Here is a 14736-nt window from a genome sequence, read left to right as displayed (position 1 = left end):
CTCAGTCTTCTCAGAATTTATCTGAAGAATTTGCTGAGGCTGCACGACAGCTTAAAAAAGAAGCTCCAAGAATCCAGTTTGGCAAAATTGATGTGACACACCAACATGACTTGAGAAAAGAATTTAATATTCAAGCCTTTCCTACTGTGAAATTTTTTGTGAATGGCAGCAGGGAAGATCCCATAGACTGCAAAGGTAAACTGTCTCATGCCCTGATAAGATAATGGTATGTAATGACAGGATGTACCCATCTATTACCCTGCTGAGAAGGAAAATACAGAAGCTCAGATAAATACATGAGGTGGTAAGCTGGTTTTGCCCATGGTGTTAAATATGCAATTGCCTCTGTACCAATAGAAACTTGAATCTGAATTAATCTTCCAAGGACACAACTGAGTATCTTCTCTATATTAAGTTCACACAGTCAAATTAATTACTGGTGTTATTCCACCAAGTACAGAATTGCCCAAACAAGATAACTTACTCCCAATTATTACAATCAACATGAATGAGTTATGCCAAACAAGAACTGGGTCCCCAAACTGCTCCATTACTCTTTGGTCCACTGCCATTCCCATGGGCAGTGTGCCCACAGAAACAGGCTGGGGCAACACCACACCTCACAAAGAACTGGGAATTCACAGGGTCCTTAACATACACATCCACTTCCCAAGCTAAGGAACATAATTTTGCCGTTTAGCCATCAGAGGGAGCTCAAATGTGGCTTAGAATAAAACATGGAATAATTTGAAGTGTTTCACAGAAAGCTCTTAAGCAAAGGCAACCACAGACTTGAGCAATCCCAGAAATCCAGGTCTTATTAAACATTTTTGTTCACTTACAGTACATACAAGAAAGGTTATGTTTTTCATAAAATGATGAACTTTTGCAGAGGTGATAAAAATTGCTTGACTTGGCCAAGCACCTGTTGGTGTACTCTGAGCACATACAGGTGAGTCACAAGTTTAACACAACGAACAAAAAAAGGAACTCAAAGTTTGCCCCCTGAACTTGTACACAACCTAGTGCTGAGATATCTTTAACTGCTGAGCCCCCAGTGGCTCCTGCTGAAACCTGATCTTCAGTATTTTTAGCAACTTGCTCCTCCTTGCTATTGAATTTCTTACCAAGTTCCCAGCACCCAGACTTGTGCAAACAGCAGCCTCTGCACAAATGCCACCGAAAGCGTGATGTGCCATACTGAACTTCTATTAGAGGGGTGATGCCTGAAAGCAAAAGCCCCCACCCTCAGCCTCTGATTAAATCTACAGCATTGACAAGAAAACCTCTCTTAAACTGTCTCTTAAACTGGTGAACCTGACAGATTTTCTGGTGTGAAACAGTGAGTACAGAGAATTGTTAAAACACACGCACAGCTGCCCTGCAGCAGAGAGCTGCTATTTCAGGCACACTTTCTAGCAAGGTGCAAGAATTAGGAAACTGCTGCTCTGTGCTTTTTACAGGGCAGACAGCAGCAATCCTTTGGAGCACATGTGCCACCAACAATGGCTTAAATTACATTTTGTTCACTGGTAAATGCTTATGTGCAACACTGAGTGAAACTCAGGTACCATGTTTGGCTTTTCAGCCACTCAGCATTGGCAACTGGAAATGTGCACTGACCATCCAGTGGCTTCTCACACAGGACTTGGTACATGCTTCATAGCACAAAAAAACCTGCAGACCTTGCTTAAATCAATAAATTAATTAAGCTCTTTCTGGAAGATGGAATTTTTGAATGGTGTCCCTGGCAATGGATATAACATAAAAGCCAAATTCTAGGCTTTGTGAAACCTACAGTTACAACTGCAAGGTCAGAAATTGGTCAGTACAGAGGCTGATCAAAGGAACTCAGCAGAAAGATTAACCACACAGAAAATATGCTGACATAAGTGACAAGACCTCAATTCTGCCTTTAGAAGTCAAGCACTATGTGGCCACTAGATACTGCTCTGCACTTTGTTCTGCAGCCTGTACACTCCAGAGCAGATGACTGCCTGCTTCACTTCAAAAAGGAGAGTATTTTAAACTAGTTGCAGTGCTGTCTGCTGCAAAATTGTGGCAGTAAAACAGTCTGACTCAATTTTGATCTTGTCAGACTGCTGAAATGCACAGTACCAGACTTGCATCTCTGATAATCCACTTGTACCATACATCTTGACTCTAACACTTAACTTTTAATTTTTATGTATGATTTTAATTAACCCTTACTCTGGTCCAACAAGCCTGTCTGTCATACAGAGATGAAAGGGCTAAAATTTTAATGGCCGGAGCCTCAGTTTGTTGTCTCAAATTCCTCTGAAAACATGACAGTTTAAAAATGCAATTTTTAAAGAGACTCAATGCTTTAAAACTTCTGAAGGCTTAGGATAATTTACCAAATAAACAGACTGACTATAATCTCAGTAAAAGTAGTAGTAGTAACTTGGAAGCCAAAAGATGGAACAATCCAGAACTAAATGACAACTTTGACACTTCAGCTTTGTTTCTTGTGTCTAAACTGAAGTGATGCTATGGCCCCACAGAGGAATTTAAACACGTCTCTGTGCCTATCAGATCCCTCCTGCAGCATCAAAGGAACAATTTTGGCACCTAATGTAATTGAACAAACAGTTCAATAAAATCTGCAATTGGTTTGAAGTCATTCTGGATTAAACCTTAGGTCGATAGCCCTTTATAGCTTACTGTGATTTTGGGACACATGAAATCTTGCAGGACAGGTTTCCTACCTGTCTGAATCTCCTCATCTCTATTCTCCACGTGTGATTAATCATTTAACTGGACATAAAACCATTTGCACAGGTCTCAGAAAAAGCTGTGCTGATCCACTGTTGGTCTTCTAGAGCCACAATAGTTTAAATGGAGACTAGAAGAACCTGAGGTTGAGCTTGGATACCTCAAGCCCCCTCTCAATCAGCTTGGACCTCAGTCCTAAGGAACCCAAGTCCATTTGTATTCAGCCTCCCTCTGCACCTCCACTGCCTCTGTCCTGATTGCACAGAAATTTCTGCCATTCATTTTGGTTTTCATTTTTACTCTCTTTTCCTTCCACAGGAGTCAGAAAAGCCTCAGCCTTTATTACATGGGTAAAAAGAAGAACAGGACCTAGCACTGTTTTAATCAACTCTACTGATCAGGCTGAAGCCATCATAAAAGCTGGTGATTTAGCAGTGATTGGCTTCTTTAGGGTAATTATCTGGAAAACTCAAAAGGCTGGTTCTGTTCCAGCTTTGGGGTATATTGCTTGCTATCACCACCAGAGCCCACACATCCAAAAGACCAAGAACTCACCAGAAAAATGCAGACCCTCAGTTTTCTCCACATTTGAAAAATAAATGTTACCAGTCTCTATCTACTTTTTAGACAAGCAGAGGCAGAAATAAGGAAATCTTACACCACAGCACATTTCCTTAAGCAGTACCTGGGCACAGATACCCTGAGATCTGCTTCTGAGAGCAGGGTGCTCCAGCAGTGTCTGCCCAGCTCTGGCTGGTCACAGCAGTGTTTCTGCATCCTCAGAGAAAGGCCTTCTGCCAAACTCTCCCAGATTTTCCTGATGTGAAGAAGGCCAAATCTGCATGGATAGGAAATAATAAAATATTACCACTGTGTATGACCCAACACATGTAGTCCTCTCTCAAGCAAATTCTGCCAGTTTCCAGAGCAGAGTAAGGTTCTTAGGATTTGGGCTGAATGCTGGTGACCAACAGTCAATAGAAATGCTGTCAGAGTGAGGAAAATAGGAACAGCTTTTTCCTGCTTTTTCAATGTGTCCCTGAGAGCTTTAATACCTGGAAATTCAATCAAGGATTTGTCTCTAACTAAAGAGACTTTTGTTCTGATATCTCTCTGCCCAGTTAAAAGCACAATGTCTGGACTCATACCTGAACTGATAATATCCCAAATGTGCTGGCTACAGCAGATAGTCCAAGTTCTGTGGCTATGGAAAACAGGATTCATTACCAAAATGCCCCACAGTAACAAAGCTGGTGAGCACATAGAACATAACAGGACAAACTGTGAACATGCTCAGTGCCCAGAATTTTGCTTTGCAGCAATCTGCTTGCAGCCCTTTAGGAAGGAAGGCAGTTTTCCAGTGCTGAGGGAAATTGAGAAGCTCTTTCTATCACAGTGATGCCAGAGAGTTCCCTGAACCACACTGATAGCAGGTATTGCTGCAGATGTGTTTGACTGGACACTGGTTTAGCTCAGGGCTGAAATGACAATTGATGAGCCTGAGCTAGGGCATGTCAGAAATTTAATGGGTGAGAGCCAACAAAACAGTGTCCAGGCAAATAAGGAGCTGCATTTGGGCTTCTATTACTCACAGATTGCTCACAAATATGAGTGCCAGGATGTGTTGGAAGGTCTCAGCATATAAATTACTATTCATCTAGCATGAAATAATCATCTGATTAAATCAAATCTGGAAGTGCTGTTGCCTTTCATCCTGCTTATTTACTATTAGATTGAGGGTGGACAGCACAGTGACTGTGGGGCAGATGAAGGAGTCAAGGTCCCTGCCTTGAAGAGCACTCAGTCAAAAGCCCCAGATGTGCCAGTCAGCTCCTCTTGAGAGCAGAGCCCTCCTGTCATCCCTCACCTCCTGCCAGCTGTGCAGGGAGCAGCAGCTGCACCATCCCTCCCAGCCTGCAGAGGCTTTGCAGAGGGTGGCAGTGCCAGGGGAGAGCAGGGAGGATGAGATCAGTGCAGGGAGGACAGAGGGGACCCCACACCATCCCTGCTGACCCACCAGGCCAGCCAGCACAAGCTGTGTCACAGCACTCCCAGCATCCCCCCTTAGAGGCAATCCTGGAAAGCATTATCCACTTTACAATTGTACTTGGCTCTTTACCTCACAAGATTTTAGGGGCCTGCTTCACCTGGAGCTCTAATTCCTACACATCTTAGCAGGATGTAGGGCAAAGTCTTAATAAATGCTCTTTCTGGGACTAGGAGCTTCACACTGGCAGTGTGGAAGTTTTCAGTGAGACAGCCAGAGATGTGCCAGAGATGCCTTTTGGGATGACAGCCAGCGAGGATGTCTGTGCTGACTACGGTGTCCAAAGGAACTCTCTGGTTGTCTTTAAGGAGGTAGGAGTACAAAAGTCCAGCAGGTAAGGTGTGGTGACAGCTTTGGGCTCTGAAAGGCAGTTTGGGAATTTTTCAGGTTTTATATAAATGTTATGCTTAAGGATCTAGATATAAAAGCTTTACTTTCCAATCTGCATTCTAATCAACATTTGCTGCCACAGTTCAGTGAGGTTTGCAGACATTCACCTCTTTTCTTGTGTGTTGCTTTTGACCAGGAAATTTCTTCCAGTCCACAACAGAAGAAGTGGCCAACAAAAAAACCAAAACTGCAGAGAGTAGCAGCAATATTTAGACTAGGAGGTAGTCATACCAATGATTTCCTGAGCAAGCACATCTCACAGATAGCGTGGATAGATGTAGGAGAGATCTTTCAGTGTGTCAACATTACTGAACAAATTAAAGCTGTCAGCTGTACCTTGAATTTCAGCTGTAATCTTGTTCTGCAATCTAGCTGTGACATTCCTTTTACAAGCTAAGGAATTTCAGTTGCTGAAGATCATAAAACTCTCACTTTTAAAGCCTGTCATTTTGCTCCTATCGTTGATAAGGCCACCAACCTCACAAACTTCACTGTTTGTCCAGGGAAAACCTGTGCATAATGAAGTGCTTGAAGATGGTAGGCAGAGCAGACTGGGCCTGACGAGGCTAATCAAAACCTTTACCTTGGATTTGGTCACTGAATATAACATTGAGGTATGTGCACTTCACTGCATGCAAAAACCACGGGAGAAGGACAGAAATCCATGCAGAAAGAGACCTAGGGAGCTGCTCTGCACCTTGAGGAGTGAAAATTGTCTTTGCTCCTTTGACAATGTCACTCTTAAACCCACCTAGAAATGCCAGCAGATCCCAGCTCTTGGTCTAACCCAGGCCAAATGATGCTTCCCTCTGGCAAGATGGTGTTTCCTAGAGGAGATGAGGAGTGGCTGGGGGAGCAGTGAGATCTGTGCATGCAAACACCTCTCTCCTGTGGGGCAAACAACAAGGCTTGGGCTGCTTCTGCAGCAATGAGTGGGGTGGGAGGTTGGAAGGTCAGTCCCTAATCCTGGCTCCAAACATTCCTCCCCAAGGCAGCCACAGGGAGCTCTGGGCCAAGGCAAGAAGGAAAGAATCCAGCAGTGATTGTTGCTAGTGCAGGTAGGAAAGGGAAGGCATGGAAATCCCTGCTGGCCTGGGGGACACCCCACTGCCTCTGATTGCAGGGTGGCATGAGAGGAAAGGTAGTCCTGTGCAGGGAGGGAGGTACAAGCTGCTGATGCCACTAGAAGGGAAGGAAGTGCCCAGCCAGGTCCTGCCCCCACAGCTGCTGCAGCTGGGCCTCCCTGGGCAGCACCACCTTTTACTTTCAGCATTAATTCTTCTGTGTGTTTTATACAGGAGGTCAGGCTAGAAGATCACAGTCCCTTCAGACTGTAAAAATCTATGAATAACTGTGAGGTTTTCCCTGGAAGAGAAAAAAAACCCAAAACCCTCAGCAGCTGCTGATTCTTCTTACTTTATCTGCTTTAAAACAATGAAACAAAATCCAATGGTTATGGAAATGAGTGGGAACTGAGTCTTAAAAAATAAAATTTGCAGTAGCAGAGCCTAGGGATACTGATATGCTGAGCCTCTGATTCACTGTTCTGCCTGCAAAGAGTGGAGCAGATGTTGAGTCTTTTGTTTCCCAGACATCTGTGAAGATTTTTGATGTCCCTGTTGAAAATCACATCCTGCTGTTCACCCCAGTGAACTCGGAGACATTCAGTGAGATTTACGAAAACTACCAGTCTGCTGCTGCAGGATTCAGAGGAAAGGTTTGTAACTCTGAATCCAGATCTGCAAGTAGGAATGCCAAAAGATCAGTGGGAAACCCCTCACCAATATTACTGGTAAAAATGCACTGCTGCCAGCCCAACTTCTAACACTACCAAACCATTTAAAAACAGTTTCAGTAACAATTATCTGAATTTGTTAAGGACAAGCTGCGAGATAAACTTCACTTGGAAGTGATTTTTTAAAACACAAAGACCACAAAGAGGAGCAGTAATTCCAGCTGCTCTAAATTGTTTCATATTTTACAAATAAAATTTTCTGGGAGCAACTTGCAACCAAAGGTAGCTTTAGCAAATGTCTGGCTCTACCAGGAAATATCATGAGGATCTCAGAATATTGCCTGAAGAAAAGGCTGAAGCTACAAAACCTGTGGAATATTGCAAGGTATGTGCATATTCTTGCCTGCAGCCACGAGTTTGCATGTATAGAGACAGTTATAGGCAGAATACACAATACAAAAGTATTTTGGTTTTCCATGGTGCTACTCCTGCTCCAGGTACCTGAGACACTGAAGAATAGTAAGTCATCTTGTAGTAAAATATCACATATTGGTAAATCCATATGGATTACAGGTGTTTCAGCTCTTCTGTCCTGTTAAGATTTATGGAGAAGAGTAATGAGCACTTTGGGAGGTAATTTAGAAGTGTTACTGAAAGCTGTGATAGCAAACCACTGTGAAGGGACAGAGGGAAAAGCTTCAGTACCTTTGGCTGTTTTAGCATTTGTTATTAACTAGGATCAAGGTGTAATAAAGTCCACAGACTGGTGGGTTTTGGTCTGAGACTAAAAGTGATTCTGGCCAGTTCCTTGAATTTAAGGTTAGATCCTACCCCACTGCCCAGCTCCACAGTCCATTCCTCCAAAATGGCTAAACCAAAGCTGGAAGGCCCAACCAGATGCACGATTCTCTCTTTATCACCAGATACTGTTTGTTTTGGTGGACACTAATGAAGCAAGGAATGGAAGGATTTTTGAGTATTTTGGCATCAGGGACATCGATGTTCCTGCTGTGAGAATCCTCAACCTCACCAGCGAGGCCAGGTACAAAATGCCTGCAGATGAGGTGACTGTGGAGAACCTGAAAGAATTCTGCCAGAGCTACCTAAATGGAAAAGCAAAGGTATGTCCTGTACTAATGAGACAGCTCTCTACTACACCAGCTGAAACAACAACTTGGCAGAGCACCCCCTCTTTAAATTAGAACAGTGTCCTGTTGTGATCACTGGTTTATTAATCTGCTGTCACCCTAAGTCATTCATCTGCCATCTACAGCTGTGGACAGAGCATTCCTCTGTATTTAACAACTGAGGTGGACTACAAGTCTTCCAATGTAAATCCTGGATTGATCATTTATGCCCAATATTTTAACTGATGCCAGCTGTTTTATTTTAGTGGTTTAAAAAGTCCCCATTCCTCTATCTTTCCAATACTATAATGGAGATATTTCCTCTCCTTCACTGGGGAGAGATGCAAACAATCATTGCCACAGATTTTAAGGTTACAGGAAAATCCAGTAAATCCAAAAGTGACAGTTTCAGAGGGGATTAACATTTGGTATTTGTTTAAAGCAAGTTTATCAAAGTGAATTTTCCCAGGGGGATCATTCCCAATGGTAAATACAGCATTTGTTGCCATAATGAGGCATCATCACACTCATGTGAAAAATACATTAAAATGCTGTGTTTATTCAGTGCTCCTCAGGGTGACTTACAGGGAGGAAAGATAAAGCCCTCAGTCTGAGAGCAGGCAGAATTTAAGAAATGTGAGCAGGTAGATCCTGTATTTAGTGCTGGAAGGGAGCAGAAGGATGGAAGCAGAGGGGATGAGGCCTCTTTCTCACCAAGATCTGCTGCCATGGGGCACATGTGCCTTTCTGTTACTGTGCCCTGGTGCTGAAGAAGAGAAACTCCCAGCTCCTGCACTGTAAATTGTAGAAGTCACGTGGGGACCATGGCTGGTGGTGAAGGCAGAGATTTAAGCAGCAATGCACACTTCCTGGTGTGTTTTACATCACTTTGGAAAGCCCACAACACATAAACTGGTCAGTAGTCCAGCTTATGAACACTGGGCCACAAGAATTCAGGACAAGGAATACAACTGTGTTCCAAAGGATCATTTTCAGACAGTCTGCTCCAGAGTCTGTATTCAAGAGAGGGACAAATAGCTCTGGGACAGCTCCCCTGGGGTGTGAGATCCCAGCTCCTGCTCCAGGGAGAGAAGGTGGAACTGTGGCTGACCAGGATGTAATGATATAAAAGAGTTCTCAGACAGTAACAGAGCACATTAGGTAATGTCCCATCAGACTGACATTAACCTGAGCTAGAGTACAGTTCCTCAATGTTCCCTGCACTCCCACAGCAATGTTTCTTTTTCTGCTTAGCAACATCTCCCTAGTGAAGAAATTCCACAAGACTGGGACAAGATGCCTGTCAAAGTGCTTGTTGGGAAGAATTTCAACAGTATCATCTTCAATAAGACCATGACTGTATTTGTTATGTTTTGTAAGTGTTGTCATTGAATTCAGATTTTAAGCTGCTATAACATAATCAATTGGAAGGAAAAAAAATGAAAGCTCAGGCTTATATACCAAACTAATCTTTGCACTTTACAGAATCTGAGCTCAATGAATATTTGAGTGTTTCTGGAAATAATTGAAGAAAAATTTGTGTCATATCTTTGGAAATGCTGTGGTACCTTTGCTGACTTGGTGTTGCACTGAGTAGCACTGGATCTCTTCAGAAAATATTGGTCAAGGCCACATGAAATCTCTGTGCTGAAAGACAAAAGGACACTGGAACATTGTGGTACATGATGGAAATGTGTAGCACAGCATGAGCCAGGCTATCTTCCAAGGGCAGAGGGAGAGTTAAGTGAGATTGTCTGGTTATAATGCTCTGGGATTAAATCCCAGATAGGAATTGTGGTTTAGGAAATTGTTACTCTTTTTTTCCTCCTCTGTCTGCAAGGGATGTGGCTTCCTTACATGATTCTTTCCAGCAAGAAGCCTCTGCCCTATCCTTGTACCAGCCAGCAGGGATTAGTCTGTGCCTCAGTTACTTCAGTAAAGCAAACATGCAGCATTAACAGCAGTATAGACAGCTAGCTGCACTGCTCTGAATTCCAGAAATTCCTAAAGGTAGTACATTCCTGCCACCCTCCTTGCTGGCTGCAGCTGTGTCACTCACACCAGTAATTTTTACATTTCAGTATCATGAACAAACTGAATGAGCTAAGCAAGAATTGAACCAAATCCTCTGGAAATGAAAGGCAGGGAATGTACTGTATTCAGTCAAGTGCTCCTGAAATTTTAATTCTGTGTGCACCAAGTGTGAGCATTGTTCTCCTGACTGAGGGACTGCAACTGTGTTGTGAGCTGTTTAAAGGGACACTGGGCTCTCAGCACTTGGCTTTTCTGGTGACCTGCATCAGTGCAGTGCTGAGTCAAAACTGCACCATGACTCAAACTCCTCTTTCTAGAGTCAACGTAACATAGTTTATTTATTAGCATGGCACAGTTAATTTTACTGTGCAGGAAGTATTTTGTAGTTCTGACAAGTATTTTAACACAGGAATGATGCAAGACAACGTGGGTTGCACTGGTTATCTGGCACACACCCCCCGCCAGCAAAGTAGTCCAAGTTCTGTTTGTTACAGTCAAAGGAGGCTGAAGAGAGCGAAAGCAGGGCTGCTATCAGAAATGTGTTTGTGAATAACTAGCTATCACTACATGGACATGTGAAATTCATGAAGGGCAAATGCTTTCAAGCAGAAATTTACCCCAAACCCTGTTAACCTGAAGGGCTGGATAGGTCCCGGTGATTGCACCACCACACACCCTTCTGTGTCCTTATAATTCTGTTCTTAAATTTACAGATGCCCCTTGGTCCCATGAGTGCAGAAAACTCCTGCCAGTCTGGGATAAGCTGGGAGAGCAATATGAAAGCCACAAAGACATAATGATTGCAAAGATTGATGTCACAGCAAACGACATCCTGGCCGTGGGGCTGCACCGCTATCCCTTCTTCACGCTCTTCCCTGCAGGCTCTCACCACCAGGTGAGACCCTGGGGGACACTGGGGAGGCTCAGCTGCCCAGCAGGCAGGGGGCTGTGCTGGCACAGGTGTCACAGGGAGAGAGGAGTCCTTCCACTAGCAAAGCTTTGGGCCTTTTCTCTCAGCACTGGCTTCTGAGTGGGCATTGCTGCCAAGAACCTGAATTAGAGGGGAAAACCTTCTATTACGTCATCCTATATATGAGGGAAAGAAACCCTTCTATTGCCTCATCCTATATATGGGGAAACCCTTCTTTGTCCCATCCTATATATGGGAAACCCTTCTATTGCCTCATCCTACATATGGGAAACTCTTCTTTGTCCCATCCTATATATGGGAAACCCTTCTATTGCCTCATCCTATATTTGGGGAAACCCTTCTTTGTCTCATCCTATATATGGGAAACCCTCCTATTGTCTCTTCCTGTCCACGAGGCTGTGGCAAGAGCTCAGGTATCATTTTCTCACTTGCACTACAAGTCCCCAGGGTCCCACATCCTGTTGTTTAACCATCTCCAATCAGCCTCAACAACAACAGCCTCAGCTTGGAGTGAATTTACAGATACCGCCCAATGACTGCAGTGCCTTTTTACTTCAAACCATGACAAGAGAAGTTCTCTCAAAGAGCTACTTTATGCTAGTTGTTTCCAGAGCCTGTGTGATAAATGTCTCTAAAATGTTGGTGCTGCTCTTGTTATTTTCCTCTACACTTTCACAAAACCCAAATCAAAATCTTTCTACTACACAGTTAAGCCAGTAATTTTACTTCATTCTGGTATCCCAGCCTCCACTGGTAATAAATATTTGTTGTCAAGACCAATGATTTTTGCAATATGCTACCTAATCAATCAGCTATGTTACACAGAAAATGCTGCTGAAAGTGGAGGCAAAAAAAATATTAAATAGCTACCTTCTCCATCTATGAAGATTATCTAATTAAAAAGAAAATATCGCTGAAGTAAAAAAAAAGATACCACTATAATAAGGCATTACTAAGTTTTTCATTTTTCTTCTTAGCAGTAAACTTAAATTAAATTCTAAGACATTTACCCAGCTCCTCATTTAATCTCTGAGAGATATTCCTCTCAGATGTGCATGCACAACTTCTGATGAATTGAACTGCAGTCCTGCACACTCACACAATGTTTTAGTCTTCTAGCAGAAAAGCAGAAACCCTTTAAATGCTCAAAATAAATGTGATTTTGCAAAAAAAACCCTAAATACACAAACAAAAAAGCCCCAATACAGTAAAAACTTTAATTAACTACTAAGGGATTGTTTCATAATTTAAAATACTCTGGAATTAAAGGGTATTTGAAATCTCAAGTTCTTCCTTGTGCACCATGTCTTTGCACTACTTCCCTCAAGTGCAGAGATTTTGCCTTGTACTTGACTAGCAGGGCAGGTTCCTGCAGGTGCCTGTTTCTATGGGTCAAATGGGAAAAATAACTTTTACATACTCCTATGCACAGATTACTGTCATGAAAAGAATCAGCTGCTTCTCTGGCTTTACAGATCTTCAGGCTCTGAGAAACTGGTGTTGCAGCCATCATCAGAGTTGATAAAATCAAGACTCAGCTGAGAATGTTAATTGCCTCTGGAGAAATAAAATAATCTGCCTCGAGAAACTTAAATTTACAAACATAAAAACCATAAAAAAGTAGTTTCATAGCTGCCACACTTTTAATTAAAATGGAATGGAAATATCAAACTTTTAGTGTACAAAAAGTGTACAATTTTAGTGGACTCACCAGTGTGGAGGTGTTTTGGTTACACTCCTTTGAACTCAAGTCAGGTTAAGAGTAGCCAGTGTAAAGTAACACAACATTATTGGTCTCAGGAGGAGTGAGCTTAACCCAGCTGAGAATGGGCCTCCACCTATTTCTAAACACCCTCAGACCCAGCAGACAATTCCCTGTGTCACCTACATGAACTTCTACACCCTTTTTCTAAAAAACTGGTGCAAAACCCTTTTATACTTGCAGAGAGCAAAGGTTTTTTGGGGAGGAATCTTTAAAATACAATATGGTGCCTAGACCCACTCAGAAAAATGTTAAGCTCTAAACTTAAATGACTTCTTTCATTAAAATTCCTCAGAAGAAAAATCCTCAGGAAATCCCCAATTTAAGGTGAAGTATAAGAAAATTAATGTCACTGCTCATCTTCATCCTCTTTTTTCAAGCTGTGCAACAGTGCATTTCAAAACTATTCCAGAATTTAAATTTCCATCAAAATCTTTGAACAGTTTTGAATAGCATGGCTGGACACTTAAAAGACTCTGCTCCTCAGAATATCTTGAATGTTTATTGTTAAGCACAAAAACCCCGCTGATGTCAGTAGCTGGCAGGATCCCAAACTAATACCATAAAATAATGGTTGTATTTCATACAAATCCTTTTCTTCTAAGGAATAGACATCTATTTCTTCTTTACATTCAGTTTTCATGTAATGCTGGACCCTGCTGTGCCTCTGTCCTTGCTTTCTAAACTGAGCACAAAAGTCTCGAGTTTGGTCAGTCTAAAGAGCCCAAATCCTCCACCCCATTTTGCCATTATTTCCAAAATTTTGTGTGCAGAGTTACATACTTAACTTTAATTCTTTTTCAGGAAGTGGCTTATACTGGAGAATATACATTGGAGGCATTTTCTGAATTCTTAGAAGAACAAAGAAAGACAAAAGCAGAACCAGGAGAGAAGGTAGGCATTTGATCCAGACCTGATCTGCTGGGTAAACCAGGCAGGTTCCCAGCTTGTGGAGACATCCCTGGGCTGGCTGTAGCCCAGCCACTCCCCTGGGTCCCTGCTGGGGCCAGTGCTGGGGCTGGCCTGACTGGTTCATAGCTGGTTCCATCCCCACAGCCCCTGCAGCCTTGTCCCACAGCCTGGCAGGCACACACCCACTCACTCCTTGTTCTTGTCACACAAAGCCTCATCCCCCACTGCTGGTGTTGTCCCTGAGTCACACACCAGCTCTGCCTGGCACAAAGGAGCTGCACCCTGCCAGGTGTGCAGCAGCACTTGCTCTCCATTCTAGCTGGAAAAAACAAAGCCCCAGCTAAGGGTCAGAGTTAGAGCTGCTCAAATCTCCATTGCCCACCTCATTCTGCTACATTCAGTGCAGCTTCTCTTCCTTGGACAAGGACACAATCTAGAGCACAGGATGTCCCCTCTCTGGGCAGCCTGGTTGTGATTGTTGTCAGCTCCTTGACCCTTTCTTCTGCACTGTAAATCAGACCAGAGAAGTGTTTGCTCTCCCACAGCTGCCTGCTCTTTAATCACAGACACTTCACTGCAGAAAGACACATGGCAAGTGAGCAATGGGACTGAGCTCCACACAGAGAACTGCAAGGGACAGAAGAAATCCTGACATGTCCATAGAGACACTGTCCACCCAGTGTCAGAATCCTGGGCCCTTTCTGCCCAGAATTAAGTGGAACCACAAGGTAGCAATTGTTATTAACTCTTTCCTACTCTTTTCAGCTGGTAGGAAAACTGTCTGTGAGTAGAGAAACAGTTTTAAGTTTGCAGACTTATTTCCACCAGAGGCTTTGATTTTCTCCTGCATTCAGTGCTTCAATATGCATTACTGCTGGAGAGAGATGACTGAACTGGTACTGGGACACAGAGGCTGCAGAGCAGGACCAGACCCCCAGTCACTGCACAATTCTGCTTTCCAACACCCAAAGCCTACACCTGATGTCTGCCTTTTGCATGTTCCTTAGTGCTGTGCTTCAAGCAGATCTGTTGAGTTCTACACAGTCTTTTACATGCAATATT

The 14736-nt window shown here is 43.1% G+C and overlaps 1 protein-coding gene across 1 annotated transcript; it reads left to right on the top strand.

Annotated features, from left to right (window-relative positions):
• The first annotated feature begins 5013 nt into the window (after window positions 1-5013).
• Window positions 5014-14389, top strand: PDILT (protein disulfide isomerase like, testis expressed). The gene is made up of 7 exons (XM_050980284.1): window positions 5014-5094; window positions 6765-6890; window positions 7832-8029; window positions 9290-9410; window positions 10783-10964; window positions 13567-13656; window positions 14384-14389. Exons 1-7 carry the CDS (start codon window positions 5014-5016, stop codon window positions 14387-14389), a joined length of 804 nt encoding a protein of 267 aa, XP_050836241.1.
• The last annotated feature ends 347 nt before the right edge of the window (window positions 14390-14736 follow it).

Source organism: Serinus canaria, chromosome 14 (genome assembly GCF_022539315.1).
Source record: "Serinus canaria isolate serCan28SL12 chromosome 14, serCan2020, whole genome shotgun sequence".
Taxonomy (NCBI): domain Eukaryota; kingdom Metazoa; phylum Chordata; class Aves; order Passeriformes; family Fringillidae; genus Serinus; species Serinus canaria.
The sequence above is the reverse complement of the archived record's forward strand: the minus strand, read 5'-3'. Positions and strand labels throughout refer to the sequence as shown.